The following is a 12393-nucleotide window of genomic DNA, read 5'->3' as shown; positions in this document are numbered from 1 at the left end:
CCAACTTGCCGAGTTCTTCATGAAACACACCTCTTAATCTATTAAGTTATCATTCTCGAAACTAGAAGGTCCACCACTCAGATCTTAACTAAAATAACATCTAGAAGGGTAAAGTTTACATCTTTACCCTTAAGAACCATCCTAATGGGTATAGAACCCAAACCCTAAGCTTAAACGGTTAAGGCTTAAACATTAAACACTTATTCATCAAGACAAAGCCCCAAAATATAGATCTGGTCCTTAAAGGCTGCAAGGTCACATAAAGTTTCCAACTTTACTCTCATGCATGGCTAGGAGAAGCTCAAATGCTCAAATAATAGGGACTTCATAAATGCATGGAGCTCTTAAGACCATAAAGTTGGCATCTTTACACCAAAAGAGCTCATTAAGATTATGGATCTGAAAGAATAATCCTTTTCAGACGACCTACACTCCAATAATCATTCAAACTTGGCTAAATCATGCAAACTAGCCCCAAAAAGAGATCTAAAGGAAGATTAAGCAATGTTAGGACTTTATACCCAAAATATGCTAGAAATGGAGCAAGGAATCGAGATCTGAATGCTCCTACTTGAATCAACACCTTGCACCAAGCTCCTCTTCCTTTAATGAGTTTCAAACACACCAAAAAGCACTCGCAATAAACTCACAACACTCAAGGAGACTCTAAGGTTTCGAGATTAGGTTAAGGGACTATGAAGTCTGAAATGAGGCCAACAACCGGGACTTAAGGTGTTTAAATATGGTGCCAAACCCCGAAATTAGGGTTTCTTCCCTTGACGATAACTCGTCGAGTTGAGGCATCCCAACTCGTCAAGTTTGTTCATTAAACCACGTGGCCATACACACTTCCACACGACGAGTTGAGGCTTCCAACTCGTCGAGTTTACAAAGAATTTCAATAATTTTGAAGGTTAAATACTAGAAACCAAGTGTTACACAACATTTGATGAGTTTGTGACGTCTCGTGATTTCTTTATTGTTTTTCTATGTATAGGATTTTCTATGTTGAATGTAAGAGTTCAGAAAATCTCAAGGAAGAGATGATGGTAAAATTATCCATGTTTAAAGTCTGAATAATCAACTTACAGGTACATCTTCCATTTAGATCACTTTATCAAGAGATAAAAAAATGGAAGCAAGATCTTTTTAGTCATTCTTTTGCTAATTATCAGCTTTATTTTAAGATCTTAGAAGGGTATTAATGTCAAAAAACTAATTTAGTCTTTTTTGTTAACTTATGTTTCAGGTATTGATATATAAGGTCTTATTTGTGTTAATATGTTGGTATTGGAAATATTGCTCTTAAAACTTGTTAGTATTTGACTGAGTAGCAAGGGTATTTATGTCATTTAGGGGTTAGTAGAAGTGTCTTTTTCTTATGATGTTTATCTTCCTAGTCTCATGACATCCTTAATTAGTTTGTGTGGTTGAATATGTAAGATAATCTACTACCTTAACTTTTGTTTCATAATCATGATTTTTTCAAATTTTTTTATCTAGGAAAAAGTATGTTGGTGGCTAGATTTAGCTATCCATGATACCCACATATTACTTAAAAGTTAGTTTTTTTCATCTGTTTTTCTCATAGTTAATTATGCCCCCTTGTGACTTTTTTTTTGAACGGGTGGTAATGTAAAAGTTGTTGCCCCTCTCATGAGTTAATGTATTTTATCTTATTTTACACCTATTGTGAGCTTTAGCACCAACAGAAAGTGAGATTGGGTTTCTCCTTATTATATTGTTTTCCTTTCTTTGTCATATTAAGCATTTTCAAAGCTCACAACTATAAATTTGTGAATAGTAAACATTAGACTAAACTAAATATAGTCATTTGATTTTCAATTCATGATCGGTAGGTGGGTTGAAAAAGATGTGGATCATAGTAAACATTGGACTAAATTAAATATAGTCGTTTGATTTTCAATTCATGATCCTTCTAGTGGTAGGTGGGCTGAAAAAGATGTGGATCCAGTACAATTCTAAAGAGAACTTATGAAAAAAGCTTCAGTCTTTAGTTGAGGATGAGGAGGTATCATCATTTTGGAGAGTTTAAAGGATTGAAATTTGTTGGAAGGTTTTTCACTTAGGTCAATAATAGTATAAAGAATATCACCTTAAAAAAAACTCGTTTTTTGACCTTACAGCATTGAAACTCAAGTAAATGTGAGCTTTTTTGACAAAAGAAATATGCTTTTACAAAGAGATAACCGACAAACAAGATACATGAGCAAAAGTTGGTATAATATGAGGGGTTTGTTGAAAAATAAGGAAAAACATTTTTTTTAAGATATCTTGTGCTAATAACTGAAATCGCTCCAAATTACCTAGGCGATTTCATCGGTTAAAAATGGATTTTTTTTTTAATTAATGGTTATAATAAAATGATTAGAAAATAATGCTAATTGGAAAAACATCATATTTTTCAAAAACAAAAATCGGTTTAACCACTGAGTTTTTAAAATAAGTTCCCCACCAATTTTTGTAATGCGTTTTTGTGTGGCCACTATTAGTGTTGTCACTTGTACGAGTTGGTTAATTACGAAAAAAATACTATATATTTTCCAAAAATTCAATTTAACCACCAATTTATGGGTGGTTTTGTTAGCAAAAACTGAAATTTGGTAAATAATTTTAGCGCATATATAGGTTATATTGGTTCCAATAGAAATGTTTTTTTTTTTTTAACACAAATAAAATGTTAGTTATTAAAAAAATTAATGTTTTTTTAACACAAATAAAATGTTAGTTATTAAACCCGAAAAAATGACAAAATATAATGGTTTTATAGTTATTAACCCTAGAAAATAGTTATTAACCCTAGAAAATATGTTTATTTTTGCAATGTTCTCAAGTATTTTTACATAACTAACACTCAAACTATCCCCATATTTTCATATGTAAAAGATTAATATAAGATCAACATAGTTAAAGATGCTTTGATCTTCACCAACAAATAAAAAGAACATCAACAATATAACATATATTGAAACAACACCAAAGCTTCTAACATACTAAACCATAAACTTCTCAAATCAAAAGCAAGATTTCATAAAATACAAACACTTGCACTAGTTTCAAATCCACCCCATAAGGTCATCATCTATCTCTATATAAAACCCCCCCAAAAAAAAAAATAACAAAATACAAAAACTCACCCAATTTCCTTTCCTCCACCTTCATATTCTCCAACAAAACATGGATCAAGAAACTTTGCCACAAACACCCACAATTTATACACATCTTCAAAATTCGTCAAAAACCCAAGTGAAGCAGTCACCACCTCCGCCCTAACAAACCCACCACCACCACTACCGCCATTACCACCACCACCACCACCACCATCATTCATCGGCTTACAAACACTCGTATCAATTGCAAGATTGTGTTTATTGTTTTGTATAACCCTCGCATGACAAAGAATCCCAATCCCAAGAGAAATCCCATTTGATTCCGCTAACTTTTGAACAATTTCTGGACTAATTAATCCTCCATTTCTGTCCCTAACATTAAATGCCACTGATCCACCTCTTTCATACTTAATTTTAGGACCGTAAATATGAACAAGTGGAACACAATCACCTTTACCTTTTTCCTTTTCCCCATTTGATGATAATCTCAATCTCAATCTCAATTGAAGTAAAGATGTCACAAGCCAATTCACCAAAAACCGAAGCCTAAAAGTCGTCTTGTTTAAACCCGACATGTTTACATGATCAAGATGCCTACAACTTATTTCGGGTTCCCTTCTTTCTGATTCTTGATCTTCAAAATATTCTTCGAAATCTTTACTTAATTCATTGTTGGTGTTTTCGAATCCAAAGGATACCCTTTTACTCGTTTCGAATCTTCCTAATAATCTGAATTCGTTTTCTGTTTCTCTTGTTATCATTGCGTTTTCTTTCGGTTTTTTTGTTTCGGTTTCTTCTTGAATCTCCCCACAATCGGGTTTTCTTCCATTTTCGTGAATTTTTTCTTGAAAATTGTCGGGTTTTTTCACGTTATGAACTGCTGCATCGAATGATAGAACAGGAGGAGGTAAAGGGGAGTTGATGATTTCGGATTGTGAGCCCAATGGGCTTTGGCCCAAATCAATCCACATCGAATTTTCAGATGATTCATCTTCACTAAAAATAGGGCTTTTCATAACTTCACCAACAGAAAAGCTTTCGAAAATAGGGCTATTACCATGTTCATGATCATGATCGTGATCCAGATCCATTTCGGTTTCGAATACGTCTCTTACCTGAGAAGGAGTGTACGCGCCGGAAAAAGCAGGTAGGAGAGCTCCGGCGTGAGTTTCAGGTACGCATTCGCTTTTTCCGGCGACTTCATCTTCTCCGATGAGACCAGATAACCCTGGAGTTATGTCAATGGAGTCGCTCAAATATAAAGGAAACACCGGACTGATCTTGACTATCCCAGATCCGGCGTGTCCTGCCGGATTTTGAAGACTTCCGATGACTGATTTCTTGATGAGAAGACACCCGAATCCAGTCGGGTCGTACCCGAAAACTCTGTAAAAAGAAGTGATGATGAAATCGGGTCGAAATAGTGATAACCCTAGAGAATCCATATCTTTCGGACCCAAAGCACCAGCGTCAAGTAAAACATGCCAGTTGTTTTGTTGAGCTAACGCCATCCATTGATACGAGTATTTAGCTCCGGTGACTCGAGATTGAACAGGAAAAACGAAGAGACCAGTGGATGAATCTTTCTTCCTTCTTTTTTTGTTGACGATTTGTTTTCGGAGATGGGTTGAACATGGCTTCAATGTCGGCCATTTGAACCATGCGCTATGAACCTTTGCACCTTTTTCTTTCGCGCTTTGAGCCATCCAATTTACAGATTGGCTTTCATGATCGAACATTGTTAGAAGCTTTTTGTTGGTGTGAAATGGGTATGATTCCGCTAGAAGTTTGAAAGCTGAACCTCTGCTAACTGTGAACACAAGGCCATATTCGTTCTCTGGGATGTTTAAATAATCCATGATTCTGGTTTTTATATCGTATTCGACAGTTCCTTTTTCTCCACCACCGTATAGAGCATAATTGCTCAAATGTGCAGTGATTTCAGATAGAGTGATTGTGGAAGATTCCCAGTAGTTAACAGTTTGAAGAAACGAAAACAACCCAAATCCGCAGTAATCGAGACATACCTTTGAGATTGTATCTGTCAAATGTGAGTACTCGTTTACCCTCAATTGATCGATTTTCTCAGATGATTTGTACTTCGGGTACATTGTCAGGAACTTTGAGAAAGCTTCATCGAATTCAGGAATTGAATCTTCGTCTTCAAATGTTCTATCTGCAGCTAACGAAGTTGCTTTGAGAAATTCCTTTTGAGCTTGTAGCCTAGCGAGTGATCTCGATCTTCCCAAACCCTTTTCTTCTTTATCGATTGGCTCGGAAAAATCCATATTTTGGGATTTAACAAGACACCCATCTTCAGAAGCTTGTTCAAGTGCTTCTCGAAGCTTATTCTCCTGCAATTTCCGAAGAACAGATGGGTTTCGTTTAATTTCTTCATCGGTGTGATCAGACCCATACTTCCTTCTGCTCTTTTTGTCGGAAATTAGAGAAGCACAATGAGATATGATGGGTTTCCACAGTGATATATGCATTGAATGGGCTCAATTTTACAAAGATTAAAAAAAATGATGGAGAAGAAGAGTAATATTGTTTGATTGTGAGTTTACGAGTTCATCCCATCTAATTTCTCCCCCAAAAGCACAAAAAAAAGGTCGGAACCCTAGATTCAATAAAGCAAAAGCACTCAATTTTGAAGCATTTTCAGAATCAAAACCTTTAATTCAAACTACCAAAACGCAAAGTTAGAGGAGAATCAACTCTCGCTCAAAAGGGTTTCCAGTTTCCTTAATACAGAAGGATACAAAATTCAAAACAAAACACACAAACACACACATTCATCAGACTCAAAATCAAAGGAGAAAGTTACAAACTACAGAGCGTAAAGAGATTACTGAAAGCAATGATTCCTTGGATAAAAACCCTAAAAGAGACTCAAAGGGAAACCTGTCGTAATTAAAGCAATGGAGTAATGGGATTCCTCTGAATCTTAATAAATGCAAACCTATCGCAATAAATGGAAGAAGCAACGGGTAGCGAGATGTGAGGGGTGGAATTGATTACACTCTGTGTTCTTGAGCTTCTCTACATGGCAACGTGGTAAACAGCTTAAGGAAAGGAATCTTTTTATATATTAAAATGTATAAAATTAAAGGTTTAGTTCAACTTCAACTAGTTTTTTATAGCTTTTCTTTATTTCTTTTTTGCCTTTCTCAAGTAAATATTAAATTCTTTTTGTTTTTATAATAGTTTAGATACTAATTTTATTTTATTAAAGTAATAAAATATTAAATCAATTGGTGTATACATTATAATGAATGATTGGTTTATTAATTGGTTTGTTAAAATAATAATTGGTTAATATGGAAGAGTTTATTAAATTATTAAATCAATTAGTTCGCCAAAAATTTTGGAACCCAAACATTTTCCAACAAACTTACACTTTCAAGTTATACCACAAATGTAAAAACACTCTGTGAATTCATGAAATTGGTTAATGAGGGTTGGTCCCATTTTTATATTTCACAAACTAACAAATTTATGTTTTATTCAATAATTTTTGAACTTTAATCCTTGAAAAATTCGTGAATTTAGTGAACTTTAGCAAGATTAGCAAATAGCAACGAGAGGCAAGAACATGATGACATATTTTGAGTTCTCATTAAAGAATCAACATGAAGTTTGGGTGGCAAAGATATAGAATGTGGAAGATGGTTTCAATTAGGTATACATTTCGAATTGGTAAACTTCTTAAAATTTTCAAATCAAATATGAATTAGGTGGTCTTTTGTAATAGAAATAAGTTAGACCCCGTTTGATACGCATCTTTCTAGGTCCAAACAGATCTTTTTTGGCTGAATGGACTGGAAAGACTGTTTGATTTGCACAAAAGATAGGGTCTTTCCCAGTAAGATATGTCTTTCTCAGAAAGCTCCAAAATCATATCTTTCTGGTTGAATGGGTTGTAAAGACAATTATACACCAAACCCCGTCTCTTTCTTTCTTTATTGGATTATTAATTTTGTTAAATAACTTTTTAAATTTTTTTTATTGAAATATATATTTTTTTTCATTATTCAGCACATTCAATCAGATGTACAATCAAACAGCAAGGTTTGTTTCCCAGACATAAAACTTTCACAGACAACATTTTACCAGACAGTACTTTCCCAGACAGAAACTATCAAACGGGATCTTAGATGTGCTTTTAGGGGTCAGATCATAGGTGAACTTCAAATTTTGAAAAAATATCTAGCAACTCAATCACGATGCTTACATCAAATTTATTATATAGCTAAGATTTGTAGGTGTCAACATTTTTAAATCATCTATAACTATCAAACTGTCATGTAATCTTAGTTAGGTGTGTTCACAATTTAGTTTGTTAATAAAAAGGGTGCTCCTATTCAGACGAAATAAATTCGTGTATAATCAATGATTATAATCAATCCCATCCCATTTGTTATTTTGGCGATTTCAAATTGTTTTCATATTTTTTGATACTACCTCCTTTAACTTAGATGCATGTTACAAAATACATCCTTATATATTTTATTCACTCAAATTTCAATAACTTATATATATATATATATATATATATATATATATATATATATATATATATATATATATATATATATATATATATATATAGTTAGGTTCATGTGAGACGTGAGATGCATTTTTTTTATTTTTAAAATTTTTTTTAGTTAATTCAAGTTCCGAAAATAATATTTAAAAAAAGAATTTTTTTTGATTTTTTAATTTATTTTGCATTTTAAAATTATTTTTAGAATATGTACAGTGTAATATTCTATTTAGAATATTTCATGTATTTTTCAAAAAAAAAAATAGAACTTTTTTTATTTTATTTTTTTTAGTTAATTCAAGTTCCGAAAATAATATGTAAAAAAAGAATTTTTAGATTTTTTCATTTATTTTGCATTTTAAAATTATTTTTTAGAATATGTCAGTGTAATATTCTATTTAGAATATTTCACGTATTTTTCAAAAAAAAAACGGGATTTTTTTTATTATTTTTTTAGATAATTCAAGTTCCGAAAATAATATTTAAAAAAAGAATTTTTGGATTTTTCCATTTATTTTGCATTTAAAATTATTTTTAGATTTGGTTTCGCGGTCTCACAAAATTAGAATGGTCTCAAATGAACCTGAACCTATATATATATATATATATATATATATATATATATATATATATATATATATATATATATATATATATATATATATAGGGGTAGGTTAAGACGTTTCTTTTGACTTTGGAGTTTTGGTCAATATAAGTAATAGAGACCATGGAGGGGTAAAATGGTCTTTTACCCACTTCCCGATTAGAGAGGGAAAGAGTGATCGTCGGTTTAATTAGAGTTGAGATTTCGAGTGTTAGTTAGAGATATTTGCCCTATGTGTTAGGCGGTAGCGAGTTCGGGATTCAAGTGTGAAGATAACTGCTTTCTGCTTGCTAGGTGAATCTTCTCACTACACTTTACCTAGAGTGGTAATTAGAGTTATGTGACAGAGTATTTTATATGCTATTTATGTGATGTGATGCACTGCATTATTTCTATGTGATTTATGTTGTGTATGTGTTCCAGAGTATACAGAGTTACGACCGAAAGATCCATAGAGTTAGGACCAGAGGGTCCACAGAGTTAGGACCAGAGGGTCCATAGAGTTATAGCCTTGAGTGGCTAATATGTGTTTTATGTGATATTTTGGGGAACTCACTAAGCTTCGTGCTTACCGTGTTGTGTGTTATGTGTTTCAGGTTTTTCTCAGTATCACGGGACGACACCGGCTTGATTGTACACACCAGAGGAAGAGTTATGTTTTTGAGGATCCTGGATTATTATTTAATTGAATATAGAGTTATGTTTTGTAATTTAAACAAAGTGTTTTAAGAATTAAGCGATTTTAAATCAACATTTTAGTTTTGAAAAATTATGGTGTTACAGAAACTAATTAAATTCATCATTAATATCAACAATAACATTCTTTCAAAATTCATCATTGATATCAACAATAACATTCTTTCAAAATGAATTCGCATCTAGATTTTTATGTATGAGTTCGTTTTTTATTTCAGGATTCACTCACTTAAAATATAATAAAGTCACCTGAAATATGAAGAACGAAAGTGTATTATACTAGAATACACTCTCATTCTTGTAGATACAAATTCATTCTGAAATAATATTATTATTGACATTAACAAAGAGTTTAATTAATTTTCATAAAAAGGGATTATAAGTATGGATATTATTTAATATACATATAGTTTTTACTAAAATCTTATTGGTGCATTCTAGTACACAATAGATATGAGAAACATTTGAACCTCTCCCCCCCCGCCCCCTCTCTCTCTCTCTCTATATATATATATATATATATATATATATATATATATATATATATATATATATATATATATATATATATATATATATATATATATATATATCGAGACCAAATGAGAACAATTTTTATTTTGAGAACAAATAAGAACAATTCTCAACCACTTATTTTAAAAACTTTGATTTTTTTTTTTTATTAATTAGATAAATAAAAAAGCTCCAATGCCATCTACCCCATTCCATCCCCTTAAAGTCAAAATTAGATGTCCATTTCTCATTTCACAATGAATGTTGGACAACTAGTAACCACCAGACCACTGCCGCAGTCACCGAAACGGTGTTGAAATCAACGATTGTTGCCTCTCCACTTTCCCTAAATTTGGTTGTTCACTTTATGTATTCTTATTTTCATATATGTTTTTCTATGTTCATTTATGATTAATAATATGTCTTTTATGACTGTTTAACATATTATCATAAGTAATAACAAACAATTAAATATTTTTTTTTTTATGTTTGTCGGTGTATACTCATCATGTGCAGGTGTATTTCTATTAAATATGCATTTTTTTTTTCAAAACTTGTTAGACACAAAAATATTTTTGGAATATTGAAAAAAAAATATGCACACAAAATGTTGAAATAAAAACACAATTAACGAACTTTACATCCAATCTATTTTAATTTGTTAAGTTGCTTAGTTATAACTTTTTTTTTCAATAATAATGTTATCTATTTGTTGAAAGATACAATATATATTAATTACTAAAAGTTATAAGTTAGATTAAATTAAAATGTTCAAATAAAAAAAAATTAAAAAAACCAAAATAAATATATATAACGTACATTTAAAAGGGTATAAATACAAATGTGCTAGGTTGGAATAAAACGTTTACTCCACATTCATTTAATAATAAAAACAGTAAAAATTAAAAGAAAAAAAAAAGTAATTGTTATAAGATAAATAATAAAATACATCACTTCATTCGTGTAAATGGAAATTTGTTTGTGCGCTTAGAATAACCCTAATAAAAAACGCAAACCATACCACGTAATACGATTTGACAAATTTATAAACCACACCACCAAAATGATGTGGTTTAGTGTGATACAATGTGATGTGGTATGTGTGTTTGAATATTTGAAAAAAAAAATTAAACTCGGTATAATGTAAAAAAATCTATGAAATAGTATAGCTAAAATTATTCTAAAATAAATATAATGTCAAATTTTTTTGAACAAAAACAAAGATGTTTATTATTTACTAGATTTTTACATTTGCATCTTATATCGATTTTGCGTAGTTTTATTTCTTTTTTAACATCAACAATCTAAGTTTTTTTCATGTCTCTGCCACCAAAACACGTTTTGGCATAATTATTTTCCTACACCTTTCGAGTCCTTTTTTTTTTTGAATTTTTCATAACTATGTATAACTTCGAAAATATAATCAGACATTTTAAGTGGAAATTATCCTATATAATAGAAGTTTGGATGATCTAGGTCCACATTGTTGAATGAGTTAAACATGCACAATGACATTCTTCATCTTCACAATTTCTTCATCTTCACAATGATAATAACCTTTTATGGTATTTGGGCAGGTTGTAAATCCTTTTCCTTTCTCGGACATCTGGCATGGGCCAACAAACATAATACCAATAGACATTTTTCATAACAATGTCACTTGGAATAAATATTTTTAGTATAAACAACATGGGGAGAGATCAATAGTTTGTTAAACATACACATAAACTTATAGAGTTATGATTCACCAAATTCATTTCGTGAGCATCACTCAAGAGAGTATAGTTAGATAATTTCATTGATGTTACTCGCGAATCACGATTTACTTGCGTGTAAATTTGTCTGAAAAAAAATATTAATATCATAAATTCCTAATAAAAAATGCATGGGCTTGGTGGTCATTCGTTATATTTTCTAAAGGGTTTGTAACTTTGTATTTTTACACTCCACCTGTTTATAAACTCCAGTCTAGACTATGAAAATTATAAAATCGAAACTCCAACGAATATCAGTTACATTTATTACTCACGTGCCACCTCTTATTTAAGGTTGTTGATGGGAGAAACTGACGTCACAATCGAGTAATGATTGCTGATGCAAAGTTGGAGTATCGGATTTTGTGTAGTGGTTTAAGGTTGTTTAAGATGGTGAGGTTGGTTGAAAAAATGTCCGATATTTATGGGATATTTATTGTTTTTTTTTTTTTTCCAGTTTTTTCTTTATTTTTTTTTAATCTTGTTCATGTTTTTTTTGGTTTATTATTATTATTATTATTATTATTATTATTATTATTATTATTCAACCACATCCTTATATTTTAAGTTTTTTTCTTATTAAAAAAGAAAATGATAATTTATACATTTAGAAAACTTATCTTTAACTAAAAAACAAACACATGTTTTCTAGTCTCATGTTTATCTACATAAATTTTGATGAAATTTTAACAAAAAAATATATAAAGATAATACTCTTATATACTTGAAATACATAAAAAAACATAAATATCTATTTAAAACCTTTTAAAAATACATAAATATGTAAAAATACATATAAATACGTAATAATACCCTAACCACTAACGGGCCATTAAAAAAATACATAAAATAATAACAATAGTTAAAAATACATATAAATATGTAAACAAATACATAAATATCTATATAAAAAAAACTTAAAATAATACATATAAATATCTAATACATAAAAAATAACACATACATAAAAAACATATGTATAATACCTAAAAATACTAAAAAAATACATTTATACATTTGAAATAAATAAAATACATAAATATATGCGTATGAAAACTTCAAAAAAAAACATAAATACATAAAATTAGATACAAATACGTAAAAAATATGTTTATATATTATATAAAAAATTTGTATTATTTTAGAAAA

The 12393-nt window shown here is 30.4% G+C and overlaps 1 protein-coding gene across 1 annotated transcript; it reads right to left on the bottom strand.

The window, feature by feature from the left end:
- Nucleotides 1–3004: 3004 nt before the first annotated feature.
- Nucleotides 3005–6215, bottom strand: LOC145037078 (uncharacterized). The gene has a single exon (XM_078985647.1). It carries the CDS (start codon nucleotides 5621–5623, stop codon nucleotides 3155–3157), a length of 2469 nt encoding a protein of 822 aa, XP_078841773.1. The 5' UTR covers nucleotides 5624–6215; the 3' UTR covers nucleotides 3005–3154.
- Between the last annotated feature and the right edge of the window lie 6178 nt (nucleotides 6216–12393).

The sequence above is a fragment of the Lactuca saligna genome, chromosome 3, assembly GCF_052625555.1.
Source record: "Lactuca saligna cultivar CGN05327 chromosome 3, ASM5262555v1, whole genome shotgun sequence".
Lineage (NCBI taxonomy): Eukaryota > Viridiplantae > Streptophyta > Magnoliopsida > Asterales > Asteraceae > Lactuca > Lactuca saligna.
The sequence above is the reverse complement of the archived record's forward strand: the minus strand, read 5'-3'. Positions and strand labels throughout refer to the sequence as shown.

Coding starts and splice junctions, on each gene's coding strand:
- LOC145037078 (XM_078985647.1), bottom strand. CDS start 5,623: ATGCATATATCACTGTGGAAACCCATCATATCTCATTGTGCTTCTCTA.